Raw genomic sequence first — 25,625 nt, 5'->3', positions numbered from 1 at the left:
CAAATCATCATTGTGGAATTAGAGGAGTTTGTAGGACACCAAATATAGGCATAGGGCTTTGAGACAGTCTCTATAAGACTTGTGGTTTACCCCCTGTATTCCTTTTGTGATGAGTCTCGGTGGTCTCTCAAGCTGTTGCAAGTGACTGGCAAGTACATTCCATAGGGTGCATTGTACTTGATGATTGGACTGATGGGAGCTGAGTACAGTGGAACAAATACTTCCTTGAACTTGGATGCCATGCCCTTACTTATAAGTTGCACAGCATAGAATTATTTTCTTATAGCAGTAGACATGGTGATCAAAGGTCAGCTTACTGTCAACATGCATTCTTCTGTCTCTGACCACTGGGTCGTCTTATGGCATTATATCATCAGTGTGATCATTTCCAGGGGTGGCCATCTTTCCGAAGGGTACTAGTTTGCATTTTTTACACTGAGTTTTAGTCTATTGCTGTGACACCAGCTGTTTATCTCCTTCAGGCCCTCTTGAAGTCTGTGTCTTTAGGGGATTCGTGTACCATGCCTAGTTTGCAACCATCTGCTGATCTGGTCAGCGAGAGGCCCTTGACTTTTGCTTTGACTTCAGAGTAGTGTATGCTAAAAAGGAGAGGCCCCTGCAAAAATCCTTGTGTGACCCTGCTAGTGACTGGCATCTTTGTGGAGGTGGATTCTCCTATCCGAACTTGTGTCTTGTCATTCAGCCAGTTAACTATTTCTTGACAAATGGATCTTTGCCTTATTTTGTAAGTTTGTCTTCAATGTCTGAGTGAGGCATTGTGTTGAACGCCCTTGGCCATGTCAAGGTAGACAGTATGCCCTATTTTGACGTCTTCCATAGTTTTAATGACATTTTCCTGAAGAAGTCCACCAGGTTAAGTAAGCATGACCTGCCTTTGACAAAACCAAACTGGGTAGGGTCCATTGTCTGTAGATTCCATATGCCATTGTTTATCAAATACATGATGATTTTTTACATGGCCTTGTATATGAAACTAGTCAGACTTGTTGGACAGTAATTCCCCTGGTCTGTGGAAGAGCCCTCTTTTGTGTAGAAGGATAACTGTTGCTGTCCTCCATTCATTTGACTTGAAGCCTGTCTGGAGGCTGTGGTTAAAGTTTCTAGTGGGCCTGAAATGTCATGTTTCATGCAGTTCAGGAGACATCCTGATATTATCAGGGCCCATTGAAGCATTGTTCTTGACCTTAGAGGGCACAGTCAATACCTGCTCCCTTGTGTTGGTGGGGTTGGGAGGGTGGCCTAATGGTTAAGGTGTTTGCCTTACAAACACAAGGTGCAGGGTTTGAGTCTCACAAGGGATAATTGGCTAGGCTTACAATGGCCCACAAGGGCAGTTAGCTTAGTACTTATCTATGAATCTAAAAAATTGTTGTGAGGTCATATTTCCCTGAGGGTGTAAAATTACAGCTAAATTTATTGGCCAGCAGATTTGCTACATGCTTTAACTCTGTGCAGGCGGTTCCATTCATCATTAGTTCCGCATCATTCTTAACCACTCATGTTCTCTCCTCCATACTCCACAAAGTATGTTTCACTGCATCGACCATTCTTTCTCAGTTCTTGGTCCCAAACTCTGAGAATCTCTCCCTTTTCTTTAAGATCATTCTTCTTGCCCCATTTTTAAATCGGAAATAAAAACACGTTTCAAGACTGTAGGAAAATGTAACTGCTATCTGTCCTGTTTTATGACTTTTTCATTAGAAGATAGAGCCGCTTCCTAGTGGCTAGGTGTCTAGCCTATGGATGGAAGCCTTTAGGATGATGCAATTAATGATATTACAGATTATCTCCATCATTGATGGATTAATATGTTTTTACAAACTTCTGATAGGACAGTTTTCACAGCACTATTTAGAATTGGTTAAAAGGATTGGTGTGAACATTGCATATGCATTGTTGATTTTTTTTAATTGTTTTTTGATTGTTATTGGATGTTTTTTAATTATTTAACTGTTGATTTTGATGCATTATTTAACATGAAGTTGTGAAAGTGCTTATCGTTTTTCAATTTTTAACATTTTGTTATTTTGATTGAAGTTGCCTGTTTCCTTCGCAGAGTGGCGGTGGATGTATTTTTGCTTTTGTAACATTTATTATACGCCACTGGGTTGCCACAGTGTTTATCGTTTGTGTTTATTGGATAATTTTCTTTCTTTCATCATAAAACTGTGCTGTGCTGCAAATAAAGTAAATATTTTAAGATTCATTCATCTTGGTCCCAGTTTGAGTTTGGAATACCTTTGCCCTAGATTAGAAAAACCTAAGTCACTTCCTTTACAAGACAGAACATCCTTCTTATTAAACAAGTACACCTTTAAACTAATTTGACAGCTGCTTACCAACCCTTTAAAATGAAGTGCAAATAAGAAACTGCTTCTACTCTTTGCAAGTCCCATCAAGTAGTGCACTGTACAGACCTCCATTCAAACTAGCAAACATTGAGAGTGCTTTTACAAAGATTGCTCCAGCTGTCTGGAGAAGACTTCCAGATAAAGTCAAGGATGCAAGTAACTTGCAAAAATTCATAAAAGAACAAGTGTATAAAGCTTTTAACTGGCACTACTTCGCCAAGCAAGATGCGTTAAGTAAACATTTCAGGTTGTAGTGTAGTCATTACCCATTTTAAAATCTACAGTTGGTGTTTATGGACTTGAAACTGTAACTTGGTACACATTGTTAATAGCTTGTATGTGTAGAACATTTACAACTGTAATTACTTAACTTTCTCTATGTGCTATGTAGGGTTAATGTTTATTTACTTAACTTTCTCACCGCACATTTAGGCTTTACTTATTAGAGTAAAAAAAACTGTTAAGACCATTTTGTGTTGCAACTTCTTCATGGTGAAATTTGTTGTTTACTGTATAATTCAGATTGATTTTTGTCATGTACGTAGATGGTCTTGTGTGCCAATGTAAACTGGTCTTGCTTTCTCAGCCAGACCTCCACTGAAAAGGGTCTTTAGAACAGTGTACCAATCCAGTTAACAAATGGGGCATACATAAATAAATCCTTCATAGAGTATGCGGGGCCTGGAACATCATTTCAGTTGATGAAGATAGTTTGAAAGAGATTGAAGGTAGCTGAGAAAGATGGTAGGAATCGCATAAAGGCATTATACATTTTTAGGAATATTGTAAAGCCCTGTCAAATAGAGAGAAAGTATGATATTTGATGAAGAGGTAAAGGAATTTGAATTCATTGTTACTGCCTCAGTTGGCTTGGGAGCAAATGGACGTTAATGAATCCAGTAAATGTTGAGCTAAAAGAAACTAAAAAAAAAAAAAAAAAAGAGTAGTTAAGAGATCATTTAGTGAGGGTATAGTCTTCCTTTTGATTTAAGGGACACTAATTGTGAGCATCTAATCTTAGTGTTGGCTAATGCAATATGTGAATTAGTAGGGAAAAGGTCCTGCCTTATGAAAGGAGGACCTTAGTGTCATACTTAAAAGGGTTTAAGTCCCTATATTGCTGTTTTCTGTAGATCTATGTCTGTTTTGAGCCATGATTATAAATTTTGTCATTGATTACTAGGCAAACACCATTTTCATTGGAGGCCCGGCATGAAAGTTTCCACATTATTCATACATTTGTTTGCTAACAGTAACAGTAAAAATATACTATACAGCATACCTCTCAACTGTACAGATTTTCGCAGAATGTCCAGATTTTTGCCTCATATTTTTGACCAGTTTTTCATAAAATTGTGTTTTTCTGGCAAATTAGTGGCAACTCAGTTAAACAATAATGACAGACATTTGAGTTTCAGACTTCATGCCATTCAAAAAAGTCATGTTAATGTAAAACCGGTTATTCTATCAACTTTCTACATTTGTAAGAGCAATATTTAAAAAGTGTCTCTAGTTTTGGGCATTTGTTCCACTTTTGTTTATGGTTTTGTCCAGATTTCTTGCTCTAAGAGGTTGAGAGGTATGCTATACAGTACTTGACTATGTAACTTAACACAGTACATACAGCATGTTTAAGCTCGCTCACTCACATCAATAGAATATTCCACACTAATTTACAGTGTGTGTGTGTGTGTGTGTGTGTGTGTGTGTGTGTGTGTGCATGGATTCTGACTGTAGTTTTAGCATACAGACAGCAAGTAAGGCATATGCTTACCTTATCCGAACAGTTAAGTTCATTTGAGACCTTTAACCAGGAGATTATAAAATTCTTACACTTTTACTATGGTAAAGTGTTCAACACAGTTCACTACTCTCTTGACCTAAACATTGTACTAGAAGCCAGTATTGGCCCTCGGTAATGGATTGGTTCAGTGACTTCATATTTAGCAGACACATTCAAGCACAAATTGGATCCACGGCCAAGGTAGTCCCATCCATTCTATTTTCCCGCTTTATTAACAGGTTAATACTTGACCTCCTCATCCTGCTCATTTTATATGCTGACAATATGGCCATGTACAGGCCTGGCCTTTTGGATTTCTAGAGGACTTTGTACCAGTTTAACGAGAGATATTTGAAAAAGGTAAGCTAACACTAGCTGTGCCCTCCCTCCATCCCCTTTGTATGTAATGCTCTTTCTAGTGTACAACTTACATGATCTACTTTTTTAAGGACAGTAGCCTCATTTTTTTCTGTAGCTGAGAAAATCCTGAAGTATTTTGGTGCCAGTCTGCTGTTTTCTCCACGCCAAAGTTCGATATTCAGCAGCCTGGGTATGTGTTTGGGGGGTGGGGGTGGTTGAAAGCTGGCTAGCCATTGAATCCTTGACAGGATGTAACCCATATAGCTAAAGCAGTTTTTTAATGGAACATTTACTGTTATGGTAAGTGCAGCTTCCGCAGCTGAACTGTATTCTTTGTATTTGTCAGCGTGTACTTAACTGAAGATATGAGACTGGAGAAATTTGTTAGTTCTAAGTGGATTTCTTAGGAGGGGTTTCACAGAGATGGGTCAGCAAATTACTGGAGACTGAAAAAGATTAAATTGAAAGGACTTGACTGTGAACCTAAATTTGAGGACAATGTATTGTAACCAAAGGAAGTACTGTGCTCTGAAAATAAGATGAAATTTAACTTGAGACATGTAGACAAGTTGACATGGGCTTGGGTAATAAGATTTTATATAGCATAAATGGACTTATTTTGACCATGGAGGAGAGATGTTTGTTTGGGGATTTTTGGTGAAAACTAGGTGAGATTGTCCATTTTGTCAGAAGTTAGTAAATGCGTATAGGATCTTAAGGAAATGGCAGTGTGAAAGATTGAGACTGGTCCCTGCGACTCAGCATAAATGTAAAGATGTCGCTGCAGGTCTATATGATGCCTAGGTATGCCACAGAATTCCAGTTTAGAAATTTTCACATGAAAATGTTTGCATGAGTATTTTTATGCCCTGGAAATGTTGCTACGTATGTTCACAGGTGTGGATGTTCGTTGTTGGTGATGGAGTATGATGGACCTAAATGCTAAGGTTTTGGTAAATATATCATGACTTGCCAGTTTAATAGTATTTTTCCCCATGGCACTGTAGTCACACCAGAAGTGATAGTGTTGGGTTATTGACCAACAGAAAGACAGGAAAGGCAGAAGAAAAATATTTTGAGCTTAATATTACTAATAGCAAAAGTGGGTATAAGAAACTGGAAATCTATTTGGATCGCATAATTAAGGGAAATAAACGCTAAAGACTGAGGGAACGGTGGTGGAGAGTAGGATAGTTAGTGAACTGAGAAGGCACAAATGTCCAAATAGTGTTACTCTACTTTCAGTATGAAGCCAGAGTGAGGAACTCTATTGTTGGAGGGCTACTGACTGGGGAAGAGGAGCATGGGAGCGACAGAGGTTCAGCAAACTTTGAAGGGCTTATTTTTTTCCAGAGTGTCTTGTTTTATGAATTAAAAAAGAATATAGTGAAACATTAAAGTAGCGCAAAGAAATAATTTTAATATTTTCCTTCGCTTTAAGTCTGTATTTAATTAACTAGAGAAAGGTTTATAATTAATGATGAAGTTTTCGGTCCTTGAAGTATGTATGGGTTAGAGAATAGGGAAATTGTACAGGAGTTTTTCCCCCCCAGTTAAGTTTTTTATGAAGATGTTTCAGAGACATGCTGCAGGTGGATTGGCCTTGCTAAATTGGCCCTGTGTGTGTGTGCCTTCTGTGGAAGGTTGGGTGCTGGGCTGGCAACTTGACACCTTAAAAACTGCACTGCCAATCGTTCTGATGACCGTTGTCCTGCTGTGTTAACCTCTAACGGGGAAAAAGCCGAAAGCAGAAGTATTTTTGTTCCCCAAAAAGTGTTTGTTTCAATACAAGACTTCTCTTATTTGGATTATTTATGTATTAACCATGTAAACCCTTTGGACCCAAGTATTTATATTTAGAGTTGACCCAGAAGGGCAAATGGAGACTAATGGAGGCAACCCGCTGGACAGAGCTCGTCATAGTAGTACTTGGCTTTAATCCTGTGTACTAAACTACCAGATGTCTTGAGGACACCCACAAAAGCGCCCTCCTGTTTTCTTTTTAACTTTTAGTATGACTACTACTGCAGCAAACTGAATAGCTGCCACAGATGTCCTTGGCTAATGACTTTTTACTGTAATACGTTTTGTTAAGGATAAAGGAAAAATATCCTGAGTTCACAGTTTAGTTTCCCAGTCATCATGATCAGTGGAGAATAGGAGACCATAAAATGACTTGAGTAAATAGGAAACCAGCTTAGCTGTGCAAAATGTGTGCCATATACCCAAAATGGATATAATTATAAATCTGATTGTGCGAGTGTTGTGCAAAGAATGGAATGTTAGAATACTCATTATTATCACTGTTATATTAGCCTCAGTTGTATGGAATGTATCCTACTGAGGATCGGGCCACTCGGGCCAGCTTCCAAAGCTTTAGGGCACCTTCCAGGAAGTGCCTTTCAAATTTTTCATTTTTGTTTTAAAAAAAAAAAAAAGATCTGACGTTTTCATTTGATCTTCAACCTATGGGTTAGGCACTGACATCGGTACCGAGCCGGCCGTATGCAAGCTATGGTGCTGAAACTGGGCTCCTCCCCTACCCATAATGCCCCTTTTTCCCCTCAGATCTCGTTTGCCGCCATTCCAGCTACAAGCGAGTCATCTGAGCACTGTCTTCGTTGAGAGTTTTTCTGAGATTTTTGGGGAAATCTTCGTACATCAGTTACTGTTTTTCTTTTTTTCTAGTTTCTATTCTTTCCCTGTCCTTCACATTTTCGATTAAAAAAAAATTATATCTATGATTTCTCTTCAGGTCAGGTTCCTTTTCCAGTCTTTCCTGTCATGGCTGATAAATCAGATAAGTTTGATAAGGGTGCGGGATTTAAAATGTACTGGGTGTGGACATAAACTCCCATCCTCAGATGGCCACACGCAGTGTGTAGTATGTTTAGGCATTCCTCACCTGGACACTGAGTGTTCTGTTTGTGTGGGATTCTGTGTCTGTACCCTTGTGGATAGGCACAATTAGTTGATTTTAAAGGGTCTGTTATATAGTTCTTCTGGTTTGGGTGCAGGGACTCAAACTCCTATTAAGTCGCATGATAGTAAAAGGGATGAGGACTGGAAAGCAGAGAGAGAGAAAGAGAGGGAGAAGTCAAGAGGCAAGGACAGGCCCCTGGAGAAATGGAGACTGGTGGACTCTTCCCCCAGTGCTGACGAACCTTCTCCCAAGGTTAGGCCTAGGTTATCCTTCTCTCAGCCTAGGTACTCTCCAGAGCCCCTGGAGTCCGCCTCGCCCGAGCATCACTCCAGGCCTGAATCTTTGGCTTCCTCTGCCAGGTCATCCCGTAGTTTGTCCGAGAGAGAAGTTGACCACCTGATGAGTCAGTTCCTGTGGGCTCAGATCCAGCTGGGGGTCCTACTCACCCCCACCCCACCAGAAGCGGTGGGTCCTTGCCTTTCCATTACTGGGTGCCCTCCTTTCCTGAGCCCCAGGACTTCAGGGACTTTATATGTTGGAGTTGCCGTCGACGTTTTTGGTATCTTCGACACCAACCATGGCCTTGAGTTCCTCAGCACCCTTTCACTTCAGTGCTGGAGGTCTCTGAGTCGTAGTCTGCTCGGTGTCAGTTCCGAGGGTTTGGCATCTGCATCGAGGGTTTCAGTGCCTTCACTTCCCCTCGGAGCTGAGCAGCTCAGCACAGATGGGGTTGGGGGTTTAGGCTCTGCCAGCGTCAAGTGCCTCTGCACAAGTGCATGTGGCACTGATCTCCAGTTCACCATCAGCATTCAATGTATTGGAGAAGATTCTCTCGACCCCAATGTCAAGATCCTCTATGCCTCCCCCTCTGGATCTTTTTCTGCTCCAGTTGGACTCTGGACCCAATGTCTCCAGTCCTCCAGTTCAAGGTCAGCCTGCTCCTACCTTCTAGGTTACTCTCCCTGTGGAGCCCCAGGCTTCCATCTCCTCCCTGGAATTTCCCCCCGAGGAGGTCCACCGGAAGCATGTGTGCAAGAAGAAGCACATTGACTCCACCCCTGAGTTTGTCACTGAAGACACCGACTGGGAGGAAGGTTAGGGCTCCCCCAGATCTCCACCTGGTGATGTCTCCTTTGGAGAATAATGGAAATTCTGCGTCAGAAGTGTGGATGGTCTGCCTAAAAGCCATTTCTAATATCTCTATGAGGCTCCTATCCTTTGCCATAGAAGGTGCATCTAGAGCAGCAGGTTCAGGCATCCACTACTAGGTTTCATGCCTGGATGCGGCTTTGCGATTTCTCTGAGCCCTTCAAGGCGTCCTTAACAAATGCTCCCTTTGATGGCTCTACTCTGTTCGGTCCATCTGTGAAAGTTACTTTAGTCCAGTGCTACAAGGACAGTAAGACCCTGTCTGCCATCATACTCTGCTTTTCTACTCAGCATTCCTACTCCAGGTATCATAGAGGAGGTAGTAAGAAGCTGTGTTTCTGGAAGTCCAGGGCTTTCCATCAAGATGCACCGGCAGACTCTTCCCCTAGAGGCAGATCAGGGAATGATTCGTTTAGGCGCTGCCCTAGGGGCAGAAGGGCTTTGAGGGGACAAGTGTCTCTGGACTCTCGCCCTGATAGGCTTTTCCTGCACCCCTGAAGTGTTGCCCAGCTGCCCCACCCAGGAGGCAGTCGGGGGTCACTTTTCTCTGCACCCATCAGCCAGGGAAGCCATCACGTCGGATCAGTGGGTGCTGAGAATAATATCCAGGGGCTATTTGATACCCTTTCTTCATCCACCAAAGTTCTGAACGATTCTCCTGGATGTTCCACTTGCTCATAGGGAGGTAGCTGAAGTCGAAATTTCCAAGCTGCAACAAGCAAGTCATCCAGCCTGTCCCTGCAAAGCTATCCAGATCAGGCGTCTACTTAAGGTTCTTTTTGGTGCCCAAAAAGACGGGGGACCCCAGACCAACCTTGGATCTCACCCGCTTGAACAAGTTTGTCGCCAAGGTGTTCACTAAATTGATAGCAGTACTCACAGCGCATCTCAGGATACAGGGGATACAGGTCTTCCCCTTCCTGGACAACTGACTTCTAGCTGCACCCACCAAGTGTCATCTTCTTCAGGCCAGGGACCAGTTTCTTCAGTCAGCCTCGACCTTGGGCATCATGTTAAACTTTCCCAAATCGAAACTGAAACCTCTTCATTCCCTCGGATTTATCAAAGTGCTGTTGAACACTTCTCTGTGCAAGGTCTTTCTCACCAGCGACAGAATTCAGTCTCTTCAGTTTCATGTGCTTGTCCTTCTAGAAACGCCTCTCCAAGCTCTGGGATCTATGGCAGCAACCATTGTTATTTTACCTTTGGCAAGATTACACATACGGGTTCTCCAGTGGACTCTAGCAGTACAATGGTCGATTCTGGACAAGTCCCTGCCTCATCCCATTCTGCTGTCCAGTACCAGCAAGTCCTCCCCACTGAGGTGGAAAACCCTCAGAAATTGGCAGAAGTTCACTCTTTCGTGGCTCTCGCTAATATGGCCACAGTCACCATGGACGCCTCCCGGCTCGTGTTGGGGGGGGGGGGGCATTGGCTGGGACAGACTGTTCAAGGAACATGGTCAGTGTTAGAGACCAACTTACACATCAGCATTCTGGAGATGAGGGCAGTGCTTCTGGCGTTGCAGGCACTGCATTCATTTCTCCCCCGAGAAATGATTGCGATACAGACAAGACAACACGGCAGTGATCTGGTATATCAACAAACAGGGAGGAACCAGATCTTATCCCCTCTGTTGAGAGATCATGAGATTGTGGGAATGGGCGATTTCCTCAGGCTGCCTTCTTCTTGCAATGCACATTCCGAAGACTTCCAATATTCTAGTGGACAAACTCAGCAGGACCATTTTGTCTCCTCACGAGTGGTCTCTGAAGCAGTCAGTGGTGAACCATGCTGCAATCTTCGCCTCACCTTCCAACGCCAAGTGCAGTGAGTTTTTCGCCCCGATTCCCCCAGAGGAGGGATTCCCAGAGACTGTCTAGTTCATGCTTGGCCCCTCGGTCTGCTGTATGCTTACCCTCCCCTTTCTGTTATGTCAAAATTCCCTCAGAAGGCACAGAGGTCGAGATGACGCGTAATCCTCATTGCCTCTTTCTGGCCTTGTCAGTTCAGTTTCCTCCCCTTTGGTCTGAGTGTCAGTCCTCCTTGGTTTCCGGATCTGATTTCCATTCCTGAGGGCAATTATCATTCGGATCTGGAAAGCCTAAAGCTCACAGCTTGGGTTCTGCAGTTCCAGTGATGGCTAGAGTTCCCGGGCTTTCATCTCCTGTGAAGCATATATTGATTTCCACTCACAAGTCATGTAACAAGATTTATGCTAGCAAATGGAAGAGGTTTTCCATTTGGATGTCCCACAATTCACAGGATCCTTTTACTGCCTTCCTTTGATTTTAGACTTTCTGGCTTGTATCTTCAACCAAGGTGCCAGTTTCTCTACAGTTTAAATCCAACTAGCTGCCATATCTCATTATTATGTCGGAGTCTAGGATTCTTCTTTGGCCACTTCTAGATTGTGAAAGGCTTTTTTAAAGGGAACATTTCTTTTACGGCCTCCAGTTAAGGACCCGACCCCTCCTTTGGACTTAGCCTTTGTACTACAAGGGCTTTTACTGTCTCCCTTTGAGCCCTCTGCAAAAGTAGATCTACAGTTTCTGTCATGGAAAACGGCTTTGTTGGTAGCTCTTACTTCGTCTAAGTGGCTTTCTGAATTACAAGTGCTTTGCCTTCAATGTCCGTACCTTATATTTCACAAAGATCATGTTTCTCTTGGGCATGAAGGAAGGATTCAGCCTAAGGTCACTTCAGAGAAGAATATTAATCAGGTCATTCATCTTCCTGTGCTCTTTCCAGAGTTTAAAAACAAATGGGAATGTCAGTTACACATGCTTGATGTACATAGGCAGCTCCATTTCTGTCTAGATAGAACCAAATCTTTCAGAAAGTCCAATCAGCTGTTTATATCATATTCTGAGTCCAGATTGGGATTGCCTGTTTCCAGGGTAGCCATCGCCAACTGGATTGTGAAATATATTACGTTTATTTGTAAGTGTTTTTTTCTCTTTCTTCTGCAGTGAAGGCACATTCTACCAGGGCTGTGTCTACTTCATCAGCCTTTTTCTTCTCGGGTACCAGTTGATGAGGTATGCACTACAACTACATGGGCTGGGTCTCACACCTTCATATCCCATTACAAATTGGATATTTCGTCTAGGAACAGAGCTTCCTTTGGTAACGCCATGCTCCGAAACATACTTCCTTAGGGCCACCCAGGGCTCAAGTAGCTGGGGAGTTTGTCCCACATGTCAAAGATCAAATAAAGACAACAATGTCAGATAAAAAGTTATGTACTCACCATAACGTTCCATCTGAATTGTTCATTTGTCTTCAAACTTCCCTCCTTCCTTCCCCGGTACCATGAGCACTTGGCCTGGCTGAGGAGGCATTCTGTTCTCTTTCTCTGTGCCCTCCTCTTCAAGGGGTTATTGGCTGTTAAATGTGTTTTTAAGTCAGGAACATATCTGTCGTGGCAAACTTGATCTGAGGTAGTGAGGGAGAGAGGGGCATTATGGGTAGGGGAGGAGCTCAGTTTCAGCACCGTAGCTTGGATATGGCCAGCTCAGCACCGATGTCAGTGCCTAAATCACAGGATGAAGACAAATAAAGAACAACAGTTCAGATGGAACATTGTGGTGAGTACTTAATTTCTTTTTTTACCTTTTTGTCAAAACTTGTAGCCCAGGGGCTAGACCTTGTGGTTTTTGGGAGCGGTCATTAATACTCTTTACCTCAACTAATTTTTTTTTTTACAGTCAGGTTATTCCAACAACTCTCCACTCCACTATCCCCTTATCAGTCACCTTTTTCAGTAGACAGATAGTAATGGGCCCCGAAGTTGAATCCTGATTTAACTTTTTGTAAGAAAAAATGTTACTTTCTGTCTAAAAAGTGGTGTTTGAGACTGGGTCTGGTGTGTTTGGTGGTTTTCACTAAACAGTTTAGCTCAGAACTTAACTTTTTTGTTAGGAGGTCAGACCAAGTCTTCAAGGCTTGTGCAGCAGCTCATCAGACTCTTTTTTTTGTCTGAACAAGATGGTCCTGGGTCCCTGTGAAGATTCCCCTGTAATATATGTGTGTGTTTTTTGAGGAAAGTGGTTACTGTTGTGCCAAAAAGTGTTGTTGGGGACTGGGACTAGTGTGTTTAGTGGTTGTCACTACAGGCTGTATTCTGGACAGATGGATGGGAGACAGCAGATTTTCCCCTGGGGTGGCACCCATGTCCGTCATGGACAGTGGTAGTCTGTGTTTATCATAGACCCACTTTGCAAATTACATCCATTTAACCAAGGACAATTGAAGCAACTCAGAGTTAGCATGGCTAGGCTTGTAAAGGCTCTAGGGCTGCTACCCTAGTAACCTTCTCTGAACCTATGTTACCTCAGAATTTAAACTTTTTTGTAAGGAGATAGGACAACCATTTGTCAGATAACCTTTTTTGGGGAGAACATGGAGAACATGGACCTGGGTCCCAGTAACTCGAAGGTTCCCTCCCCAAGCCACAAGAAGAGAAAAGTAATCTGATAGACTTTGTATTGGCTTTGGTTTTCTCTTTGACTCAGCTGCTATTGGGTAGTTCTGCTGTAGCCATCTGCTCATTTCTTTGTCTCAGGCCCTCTGGTGCTTCTTCCTGGGAAAGAGCTAAGGATTTGGTAGGCAGATACATCTGGTTGTTCATCTGCTCTTGTTGGCTAAGAGAGAACCACAGTTGCTGGCATCGGAGAAGGGACTAGGTGATGCCCCCTCCAGTGCTGAAATGAGGAGCTTCTTTTCTGGGAGGGGACTTTGGGGGGGGGGGGTCTCCATAGAAAGGAAACAAAGTTAGAGGTTTATCTTCTCTTAAAGCAGATAAGGAGATTGGGCTGGGCTAAAGATTTATTTAAAGCCTTTTCGCCTTTAATTCTGAAATTTCTGTTTAAAAAGGAAAATGTTTTCCTCTCTCAAATTCTGATCCCCAGGCTAAGGGACAGGATTTTGACTTTGACTGTGTTTCTCAAGTTCCCATGCCATGTCAGCTTCCCCTCCTGAGGAGTTCTTTTTCCAATACTGTTGCCAGAATGAAGGATTGATTTCATTGGGAAGAAAAGGAAATACCGGTTGGGAAGATGGCATAACATTTAAGGTGTTTGCCTTATAGACCCAAGGTACAGAGTTTGATTCTCACATGGGATAACTGGCTAGGCTTAAAATGGCCCACAAGGATAGTTAGCCTAATAGTAATCTATGGACCTATGAGCAAAGGTGCTATAATTTTTTTCCTTAACCTGCAGCAGTTCCTCCTGTGTTTGCCAGCCTTAGATGACTTTTTTTGCAGTCAGCAATTTGCCTGATATTAAGCCACCTATTCCTAGAAAGTCTAGTAAATGATGTAAGGTGCCCATCCCACAAATTCATTTTTTCCTAATCCTAGGTCAGATTCTGCTGTTATTCCTCCATCAGAATCAACTTGTGCCAAGTTTCTTATGGCAGCTAGCCCTATTCCTTTTGACAAGCTGGGAAAAGCTTTTTAATAGGTTTTTAAAGAAAGTTTACACTACTTCCACCATAGCCATCAGACTTGCAAATTGTCAGGCTCTCATTCTTAAAATGTGCTTATGATGCTTTTTCTAAAGCAGCTGCCATTGAGTCAGAGTTGAGAAGATTTGCCTGGCTACATTCTCAGACTTTACCAGAGGATGCCAAAGCTAAGATCCTGGATGCTCCCCTGAGTGAATAGGTAAGCTTTGGTTCTTAAAATGTTTGATGAATGGGAAAAGTTAATTCAGAGGGTAACCCATATTTTTCAACCTTCCTTGCTAAAATATAATAGCATCCTTTCTTCCAGTTCAAGTTCCTTTTTCAGGAATCAAAAAGCAAAGCACAAGTAAACAAAATTAAAAAAAAAATGTTGGGTTCAAAAAAGAAAGATGGTCCTCCCAAAATAGGGTCAGGCAAAGAAAACAGTGACTCTTTGCCCCTTGTTGTATTTCTTCATCCCTACCCTAGCAGTCCTGTAAAGCTTCCCCAAAGTCTGGATCTTCCCTTTCCTGTGTGTCACTATGTAATTTCAGACATGAGGGTTTTGTGAAATATTCAAAAAGGTTACAACTGGCACTGGGATTCTTCATCCTTTCTATCAAACTTCCTATTCTAAATCAGATGCTGTTTCAGGGAGTTGTAGAAACTGTTTCCCAAGATCAGAAAGGAAAAGGATTTTATTCAAGAATCTTTAAGATGCCATAGAAATAAGGGGGCTGAAAAACTGACCTAGACCTTTCTTTTCAAAATCCCAAAGTGCAATATGCTCTCTGTTCAGTCTCTGTTGCATCTCATTCCACATCTCAGTTTTGTTGCAAGTCTCAACTTACCTCATAAAAGATACTTGTCATGTTCCATTGCTCAAAAATTTTAGATGATTTTTTTGTTTTTCTTTCTGTATTACATTTTCTGATCTGATGTTATCCATTTAATCATTCCTCACGACTGGGTCTTTGGTCTGATGTTAGATCCCATCCAGTGCATCACAGATATATATATTCTAAGGCTCGAGCTCCTCCCTCTCCCACAATCCCCTTCTGCACTCTAACCCTCAGATCTCGTTTGCCGCCTTTACGCATGGATGTGATTCCTGGCTCAGAGTTGTTTTCATTGTTTTTTCACAAAAACTTTTTCAGATAAGTGATTTGTTTCTTTGTTAATAGTTTTCCTTTCAATTATCCTCTCCTCCCGTTTCTAGCTGTCGCTAGTGTTGGGGCATTGTGGTAATCCCCCTTCCCTCCTTAGTCAGCACTTGGCTCCTTTTTTGATTTCTGTCAGGCGTAGGCTATTCCTAGACGTAGTGGTGTTAGTCATCGTCCTCTTTGTTACAGTTCTCTTGACTGAGATTTTTTGCTGTGTTTGAGTGTTTTTGTGTGTGGGTGTTGGGTATGTCTGAGAAAGACAAACATACAGATTTTAATAGGTGCTCTTCTTGTGGGAATAAGATGTCAAATTCTGATGCTGACAAGAAGTGTGTGTGGTGTTTGGGCACCAACTACCTCGAGGCTGATTGCTCTGTATGTTTGGTGTTCAATCCTCAAGCGCTGGTGGACCAAAGGAACAAGTTGTGGCTGAAGGGCATGACTCAAGGGGCTCCGTTTGTGTCTAGGTCCCAGTCCTCTGCTGACCTTAAGGAGTCCAAGAGGAAAGCCCCTTCTGTAACCCTGGGTGTTTCATATCCTGTGCCTGAAAAATGCACTAGGCGTTCAGATCAGAGATCTCCAGATCTGAAACTGTCTTTGGTCGTCTTGGATTCTGTGTCTCAGGATCCATCCATAGGTGCCAAGGTCCCACTAGATTGGAGGCCCTTGAATCCTATTGCAGTTCAGTCGCCCTCTGATCCGAGAAAGGAAGTTCAACAAATGTCGGATCAGACGTGTTTGTCAGATCAAGCATTACTTCTTGAGGGCTCTCCTTCAGGATCCACCAAGGATCCAAAGCACTCTGCTCTCAGACATTGGAGCCGATCTTCAGATCGGTGGCATCACAGGGTGGCTTCAGGATCCAGGCTGGCTTCCCCTGCTAAATCCAACCATTCTTTGGCCTCCTCTAGGTCCTCCAGGAGCCTTTTGCCCACGGATATGGACAGGATTATGAGCTTTCTTAGGGCCCAGGTAGAGATGGGTCTCTTGGCATCTCCAGCCTGCTCAGGCTCGGCGAGACCCCCGGACCCAAAGTTGCCTTTTCCTCTTCGGATTCAAACAGTTTCGAAACTCCAGGACCTGGTTCACCCGTGGGAGGTGTTGATGGGTCTGGGAATGCATGCTTTCTTGACTGTCAGGGTCCCTGACCAGCTCAGTCCTGTTGCCATTGGATCAGAGAAAGTCTTGGCTCAGAGAGGTCGACCCCGGGTCTCTAGGGAAGGGGATCAGGTCTGGGTGTTTCACATCTGTCCCTTCCTTTAGGAGCCTCTGCCCTTGACAGCTCGGGGCCGGTGCTGTCTGGAGGGCTGGGACCCAGGGTTAGCTATGCTCCTTCATCCCAGGTGGCTTTGGCTACCAGGGATGGGTTGGGAGTTTTCTCGAATCCTTCGGCTTTTCGGGTGGTAGAGCGAACTTTCTCCAAGTCTGGAGCATCGTCCTCCCCTCTACTGGGTATGTCCCAACCCGTCACTATTCTGAACCTAGAACCCACCTATTCTGTCCAGGGTCAGCCCTCCCAAGATAACTTTCAGGCAGCATCCAAACTCTAGGGGGTTCCTCTCTCTTCCAAGTCCTGCCTTTAGCCCCACACAGAGGAGGTGTCATAGATGAGACAGTGCAAGAGGAGGTACTTGGACTCACCCATGGAGTCCCTCACGGAGAACACAAATTTTGATAAAGGGGATGGGTCCCTCAGGTCTCTGCATGACTATGTCTCCTTTGGAGACATTCTAGAGCTGTTAAAACAGATGGGTGGATGGTCTTCCAAACCCCCGTCTTCAGAGGAATGTGTGTTCCTGAAGGCATTCAGGATGGGCCCATCTACTACTTGGTTCCACCCTTGCGGATGAGCTCATCAGTCTTGTTGCACGCAGGGCATGGAAAGAACCTAACACCGTGGAACCAGTCCCTAAGAAAGCTGACAAGTTTTTGAGTCCTACAGACAGGATGCATAGGAGCAAAGGTGTTCCATTTGATGCCATTGTGGTCTCTGCAGCCACAAAAAGGAGGTGGCTGAAGAGAGCTCTACTGTCCATTCCCTCAACAGGAAGCCTAGGGCGATCGACAGACATGGGAAGTGCATCTACACCTCAGCCACATTTGGTCTTTATGTGGCTCATTTTACCCGTCTCCAAAGAGATCTGGTTACTGAACTAACCAAAATTTTTTCGGAGTTCATGCCTGCAGAGGACATCAACGGGTATCTCCAAAGCTCACCACTCTATCATCTATTGCCAGTTCCTCGTGATTGATCTCTGTTGCTGTGGAGGGCACCTCTAGAGTTGCCAGTGCAGGTGTTGGCTTGAGGTGTCATGTGGATGCGGTTGTGCAGGTTCATGAAACCCTTCAAGGCATCCTTCACCAGTGCCCCCTTTGATGGCTCCTCACTTTTTAGAACATCAGTCAAGGAGATTTTGACCCCCCAGTGAGCAGGAAGGGAAGACACTGTCAGTGGTGGGGATCAAGTTTTCTGCCCCCCCCCCCCAAGGTCTTTTTCCAAGAACCAGTGGAGAGGTTAGAAACTTTGGTTCCAGAAGTCGCAGAGTTCCGTCCAAGATGCTCCAGAGGATTCCTCTTCCAGAGGCAGGGGAAGAGGGTTGAATGGCAGAAATCACCCTAGGGGCAGACGGGGTCGTCAGAATCAGGGTTTCAGGGAACCTTTCTCTGAGAAGCCCTTTCAGCACCCCTGAGGCATTGCCCGATGTTCTGCCCTGGATGCAGTCTGGGGTCGGTTCTCATTGTACTCCAACACCTGGACAGCATTAACAAATGATCAGTAGGTGCTCAGTATCATATTCAGGGGTTATTACATTTCCTTTTCCCAACCTCTTCCAAGTCCTAAGAGAGTTCTCCCTGATGTGCCCCCCAGTCAGAGAGAACTGGCCCAGAGAGAAGTTCTAAAACTTCTAGAAAAAAGAGCTGTCCAGCAACTCCCAGCAGGAGAAAGAGGGTCCAGAACTTATTCTCGCTTCTTTTTGGTGCCAAAAAAGACTTGGGACCTGCATCTGATTTCGAACCTCAGAAAGTTGAATCTGTTTGTCAAGAAGTCTAAGTTCTGGATGATCACTGTTCAGTCCATCTTGCCTCTGTTTCAGAAGGACGAGTGGATGTGCTTCATAGACCTAAAGGATGCCTACTGTCACATCAGGATAGACGCTGCAGAAGGCATCTGTGCTTCCAGCTGGGGGCCAGTCATTTTCAGTTCAGAGCCCTGCCCCTTGGACTCACCACAGACCCCCCTCCGGGGTTTGACAAATGCTTGGCAGTAGTAGTGGTTCACCTGAGACTGCAGGGATTCCAGGTCTTTCTATATCTGGACTCTTGGCTCCTCATGGAAGCCACAAGGCATCCGCTGACATTAGCAGCACAGTACTTTATGCAGACCTTAAACAAGTTAGGCATTATGGTCAATGTAGCCAAGTTGAAACTGACCCCTGTGCAAAGCCTGGTATTCATGGGGACCCAACTCAACACAGTGACAGAAACTGCAGCTTTGCCCACCTCAGAGTGGAGGTGATCAGGCAGCAGGTCAGGGCCATTCTAGAGGCTCTGTCACCACAGACGCATCTCATTCTTAAGGACCTTGGGTCCATATCAGCGGCCGGCCGTCCTTGTAATGCTGGTGAGATATTACATGCAAATAGTTCAGTGAATGCTAGCAGTCCAATGATCCATTCTTTATTATCTAGTGTCTGACAGTCCTGCTGACACCCATTTGCAGACATAACATCAACAGTGGTGGCTTTGTTCAGAGGATCTCTTCCAAGGCAGACCCTTTTCTCTTTCCCCTCTCAGGATCACAGTGACCACGGATGCTTCCTTGCTAGGGTGGGTGGCATTTTCAGGGTGGAACGGTCCAAGGCATATGGTCCCCTACAGAGACCAAGTTGCACATAAATATCCTAGAGATGAGAGCACTCCTTCTGACGTTGCAAGCATTTCAGGATTGCCTTCCTGTAGGGATGATTGCAGTTCATACAAACGTCAGTGGTCTGTTACATCAACAATTGGGGGGAAACAAATTCTTATCCACTGTGCAGAGAGGCCATGAGAGTGTGAGAATGGGTGATTTCTTCCATTTGCTTTCTTCTTACAGATTACATTCCATCAGAGCAAAGCATCATTGCAGTCAAGGTGAGCAGGAACAGGATAGACCCTCGTAAATGGAAGCTGCACCTGTGGATCTTTCAAGAATTGATCTGTCTGTGAAGAACTCCTCAAGTAGATCTGTTTGCCTCCAGCCACAACGGACAATTAAGGATCTTTTGCTCCAAGACTCCTTGCACACAGGTGTGGAAGAAAGATGCCTTTTTATTCCTATGGACGAGAATGCTCCTGTATGCTTTTCTACCCTGTCCTCTAATATCCAGGTTTCTTCTAAAGATTTAGGATTCCCCAAAGATAATAGAGTTGACTCCCATTTGGCCCAGGCAACAGTGATTCTCCCTTTTTTTTTTTTTTTTAAATGGCCAAGGGCAACTACCACAAGTTTCCTCTCAGAACAGTTTTATGCAAGACAGGGGATGTTTGGCACACTCCAGCCTTCAGCTGACTGCCAGGATGATGAATTTGAGTAAATTTTGAACCAGGATCCTTTTTTCTTTCGGCAGTACAATATTTGTGTGAGCTGTTATCTCTGTCCTTTTTTTTTTTTTTACTATTGTGTCAATATTCACCTTTCAGCCATCTTTGCTAGTCTCCCATTGGATTCCCTCCTTTCTATCCTACCTCAAGTGAAAACACTTCAGGAGGGGTTTTATACATCTGAGCACCTAGAAGACAGGTGGATCATTCAAGGAATCTTCATATTGTACTGGAAAACTTGCAGTTTCCTTTTGAACTTTCTTGTGAGACTGATTTTGAATTTCGTATCTCAGAAAGTGTTATTCATTGATCTGACTTCTTCGGGATAAGTATCTGTTACAAAATCTTATGAGTCATTGCTCTCTTATTTTTCCCCAAGGATGGGTTGGGTTGACTTTGAAAGAAAATTCTTCCGTTATGTTTAAGGTTGTTTCACGGTTTATATTGAGACAGGCAGTTCATCTCCATGTTTTCTTCCCAGATTCTAAAAATGAGGGAGAGAGAATTTTATGCACTCAATGTCCACAGGCAGTTCTTAATGCACTGACAACAAAAAAACCTTCAAGGCTTCTGATCAACTAACTGTTTGTTTCTTGTGAAGGTTAGGAAAATGTGACTACCAGTTTCAAAACAGTTTCTAAATATTTGCTTTATGCTATTACTTATTTTCTGTATCATAATAAGGTACTTCCACTGTAAAGTAGGGGCCCAGTCTAGCAGGGCTGTGGCTATTTTTATGTTTTTTTGTAAAAGGGTGTACTCTGGAAGTATACTAGATGTAGTTACTTGGTCATCTGTTCACACACTTACCAAAACCACAAACTGGATGTTTTGTCCAGGTCCAAAACAGGCTTGGCTAGGATTATTCTCCCTGGGCTACTGGACTCTCATCCTTATTTCTTTTCCATTTTCTTTTGAGAGCTGGTAGTCCCATATTTATAAGTATTGTCATTCATTCACTATTTCATGAAGCTATATATAGATACTAATTTTCCTTCTACTAACTTATTTCCCTCTCTGCACTTTTTTTTTCGATTTTCTTTTTTCTCACTATTCTTAACTAATTTACTCAACTAAAGCAATCTTTTATGTAGATAAATGTGTAACTTAATTGCAAATAGTTGGATTGTACGTCTTTTTTAATTTGTTCCAAACTGTAAACATGTCTTAATTTTTGTCATCAAAAGTTTTTTTTTTCCCCCTCAGATAAGATATTGGAAAAAAAAACCTCCTGCTCCTTTGTACAAGTTGCTGTTTGAATCATTACTTCTTGGATTAAAATAATTTATTTTTATGGAAGGTGTGTGTAACAAAACTGTACAAATGCCTTTCTCTCACTGTCTTCCTTTGCATATTCCTGGCAGCTTGATCATCTCAGAATCCTGGTTGGATGAGGTTGTACTTGCTTTTGTGTGTCAAAAATCTTGAAATGCTACTGGTTTGGCTGTCTTTCATTGATTTCCAGAACTCTGCCTTGTGTACGTAAAGTACCTCAAGTAAGAAACATTGTAGTTTCAGGAATGCCAGGATGCACCCAGAAGAAACTCAGTAAAACTGAAATCTGTATTCATAGCATCAAATAACCTGAGAAGTGAATTTCAAGATGTGTACAGAATATAGTTGTCAAAGAATGTTAAATCTGAAATAATTGTCCTGGGAGGTACAAAGGTAGACTGGTTTAATGATGATACATACTCACATAACCAGGTTAAGTTCTTAGGTTTGATGAAATTATCTTATAACCTTCCAGGAATGATAAATCCTCTAGTTAGTGCAGTATTGTCAGTTGGTTGGATCTGCTGTAATCCAAGAATTCAGAGCTAGAAGTGATCTTTTCTGCTTCTATGAGTACCCAAAGCTTCACTATCTGTAGCCATGGTATTGTCTCCTTTCGTTATGAATACATTAATAGCAAGAGATTAAAAGTCTTTTCTAAGAATATGTCTGTCACATTATATTGAGTATCCATTACACAATTTTTATTGGTTATTGTGTTCGTTTTCCAGGAAGACTTCAACAAAGATCCGTCTTCCACAACTTTGAGATTCTTTCCTCCTCCTGCTCTTAGCCTTCAAACTCCACAAAGCAAGATTCTCTCTACTGATCAGTCTTTCAGTGTTGGTACTAGAACAGTGATTCACTACCACCTAGCTCAAAGTCCATTGCCATATACCTCATCTGCCCAGAGCTTAAAAAACATGTTTAAAGATGGACAGTGTAAATGCTTAGTGAACAGGAGAATCACAGCAGAGCTGATGCAGTTAATACAAACACACATCCACTCTACTTCTGTATAACTAGTGACTGATTTCCCTGATGCCATATCACCCCTCTAAGTAGCATTTTATCCATGCCTAATATATCACCTTCTTTTTCTTCTCGTTAACTATTCCTTGCTTCAAAATCTTTTAGGTTTCCCATACGTTTCCTGTTGTATTCCTTTCTCTATCTTGCCTGCCATACAAGAATTTTGTATGTATTATAAACATCAACAGTGCTGCTTTCTTTCAGGATTGGTTACAAAGCAGTTTTCATTGCCATTTTGCTAATCTTTGTAACAAGCAGTTGTATACAGTGTTTGTATGCTTGCTCCAAGTATCATCTATCATACCCAGTCTGAACCTGAAAATAGTAATTTGTAATCAGTGTTTTAACTTGGTTAATAAATACATTCTGAAATATCTCCCCTTTGTCAGTGCTGCATTTCTTTGGTTGGCCTTCTTGATTGTGGTTTTGAGGTGCAGTGTTATAGAGCTCAAGTTTCAGTGCTTTTTTGTGCTCTTTGAACATGACTTATGGACCAGTACTAGTCTCAAGTCTGTTATGCTCCAGGTGGAGCATTAAAATTACTAGTTTAAAGTCTTAAAGCCAAATTTGGAAGTACTTGAGAAAAACGTGTATGCTAATGTTTTGTTTTGCATTTACAGCTACAAACCATACAGTTACAGGCATTTTGCACCTCCTACTACGCCATGCAGCACAGATGTTTGTGACAGTGACTACACACCAAGCAGAAGACCCACAGCAACAGTAGCCAAAGGCTATACAAGTGACTTGAACTATGACTCTGAGCCTTTTCCTCCTCCTCCAACTCCTCGAAGTCAATATTTGTCTGCAGAAGAGAATTATGAAAGTTGCCCTCCATCTCCTTTCACAGAACGCAGCTATTCCCATCACCTTTATCCTCCCCCACCTTCACCTTGTACAGACTCTTCTTGAGCCACGTCCTCTTATTGCCTCTGCAAAAATGTAAATAAGAATTGTTTATATAAAAATACTATAGAGATGAGGCAGGTATGTACAGTATAAATAAATGGTGAGATGTCTCAATATTTGTACAGAAGAAAGAATATTTATATTTTCTGAACAGCACCTGCTACTTATACCATACAGTTTTGTATAAAACAGAAATTTGTACAAAAAGTTTTTATTTTTGCAATTGAAATACAAAAATGCCTTAAAACAGGGAAGGAACTAACAGTACCTAAGATAACAGAAGGAGAACAATTAACTTTTCATTGAAGCAAGTTGAGATTCTGTGATACCAAAAAGTAATATATTGCAGTTATTTGGGTGCGACCATCATTCTTATTTAAAGAGCAGTAAAGGTATGTGAAGGAAACCAGCTATGCCATTTCTAATTCAAGAGCTAATAAAAAGACTTTCATGGTTGTGTCCGTGACACCTCTCCTGAACTGTCAGGATTATGTTTAGTTTCTTTAACACACAAAGTAGCGTGTAATAGTCACACTCTGTCAATGACCTTTTCTGGTAATGTTATGAAGTATTCCTTCTATTTACATAATCTTTTGTTGTTTCTAGGATCCGTTTGTTAGAAGAGCATGATGACTTGTATCACATATTTGTTGCTAGGTAGTGCTCCATTGCTGTTGAATTGGTAGAGGTGGTAGGAATGCATCATTCATTCCCATTGGATTGGTAAGGATGATTGGAATTTCCCTCAAGTGCCACAGTTTTCTGTTAGGGGAAAATTAAAAATGCAATTTAAAAATTAACAGCTTGTATTGTTTTAGTAGCGTAATGGTACAAAAGCCTACGAGCTGTTATTAGTATTCGTTTAACTTTTCTTAGGAATTAATTTCAGTACTTGGTGTCACATTTCTCCATTACCTGAGCTTTGCATTTCAGGTGACATAGGGTTGTTCCTTTATTGTATTCAAAGTATTGTGTTATATGTCTTCGTTGGACAAGGACTGTGGTTGGTCTGAAAGCCTATGTGATGTTCCCATGAAGTAAACTTTTGAGTATGGGAGTGCCTTATTTTGAACCACTATATGTAAGTCTTTTTCTTCCTGAAAGATTGCATGCTATGGAGTCTTAACATTTGTTTTGAAAAGTGTGAAGCAGCACTTTTTCTGTCAGATCTAGAAACAGTTTGAGTATGTAATTATGCATAGATAATTACATACCTTTGATTTAGTAATGCTTTTTTGTTTTAACTTCATGCGTGTGTCATAGAGAGAGTTGCACCAGTCTGTTTACTTTTAACCTAGATTCAGAGTAATCTCAAAATGTAAGCTTAGAACTCCTGCCAGTATTTCAAAATCCTCTGGGTAACTGTGGCACGAGAGGGCAGACCACATGCAGCAGTGCTTTGCATGCTAAAGACTGCATCCTCTCCAGCAAAACTAAATAAACTTTTCATAATTATGCATCCTTTAATTTGCATACAAGAAGGATGTGTGGAATCTTTCCTTCAGATGGAGGTCAAAGGGCACTTTTTTAATGCTGTTGGTGTCTGTAACAAGTTTAGGTTTCTTGGTTTGTCAAGAGCACATTTTGTCCTTAGCTTTGGCAAGTTAAAAAAAATGTGTAGCAGTAGTGCCATAAGTGCATCTCATGCAGTTGTAATTTATTTTTTTTACCTCACAGCATGCCTAAAAAAGGATTGCTGAGAGAATTTGGGAAAAAAAATGTGAGATTTTTTTCTGAATTTATAATTGTTTTCATTTGGAGAGGTGGTATGGTGCAGTTTTTATCAAGCAGTATAGCACTGAATGCAAAATGTAACAAAAAAAAAATCTTTCAAGTAAAGTCATAGGACTTGCTTTTCTATCCTACATGTTACATGAGGATTTTCTGCCTTTGTCATACAGCATTTCTAACATTGCCAGTAATGTTCTCCTGGAGTTTAACACGCTGCTTAGTTAAACGTCTTTTCAAGCTACATGCTACATTTGTGCCTGAAAAAATCACCAGTCATAATGGTTTAAATATTTTTTTATCGCAAGTAATGTAGATAATCATATTTATATACTGTAAGAGTAACCTTGTATTATTAGTTAATTGTAAATCTGTCCATATCTTTGCAGTACGTAAACACTGTGTATATAAAAAAGTATGTTTTATATATATATATATATATATATATATATATATATATATATATACACATATTCATGTTATGTGTTCTGTAAAGCATTTTAAGTGTGGTAAACCTGGAACCCATCCGAAACCTGAACTATTCATAGATCAGTTGTTTTTAATGCTTTCTAATACCCACTTTTTTTTCAGATTTCTGTTAATAGTTTTCTGAACAGTAAATTATTACTTGCTCATACTGTTGAACAAAGGGAATGTTCAGTGGCTTAAAATATTGGGAAATCTGTCTTGAAGTTTTCAGTGTTATAAAATGTAAATTAGTTTGCATGTGAATTATTTTAACTAAATGCTTTGCCCAACAATGTTGTAATATGTTTAATGCGCATTTGTTTTAAGTTGATTTATTTAGATCAGAAAAAAAATGTTAAGGGCCTTTTCTGCTGTGTATTGAGGAATGAAGATTTATCCATCAGCATGTTTAATCATTTTTACTCAAC

General features: G+C 41.8%; 1 protein-coding gene across 1 annotated transcript in view; it reads left to right on the top strand.

Moving 5' to 3' along the window:
- Positions 1 to 25,188, top strand: part of LRP6 (LDL receptor related protein 6) — a 2,645,333-nt gene extending 2,620,145 nt beyond the window's left edge. The window contains exon 23 of the mRNA XM_044088131.1: positions 22,713 to 25,188. Coding sequence (XP_043944066.1) covers positions 22,713 to 23,004 — 292 coding nt within the window. The 3' untranslated portion in view covers positions 23,005 to 25,188. The remainder of the gene's footprint in view (positions 1 to 22,712) is intronic.
- Positions 25,189 to 25,625: the final 437 nt, after the last annotated feature.

The sequence above is a fragment of the Protopterus annectens genome, chromosome 11.part0 (assembly GCF_019279795.1).
Source record: "Protopterus annectens isolate FY-2018-M chromosome 11.part0, PAN1.0, whole genome shotgun sequence".
Taxonomy (NCBI): Eukaryota; Metazoa; Chordata; order Ceratodontiformes; family Protopteridae; genus Protopterus; species Protopterus annectens.
Note: the sequence above shows the minus strand (reverse complement) of the source record. Positions and strands in the feature narration are given on the sequence as shown.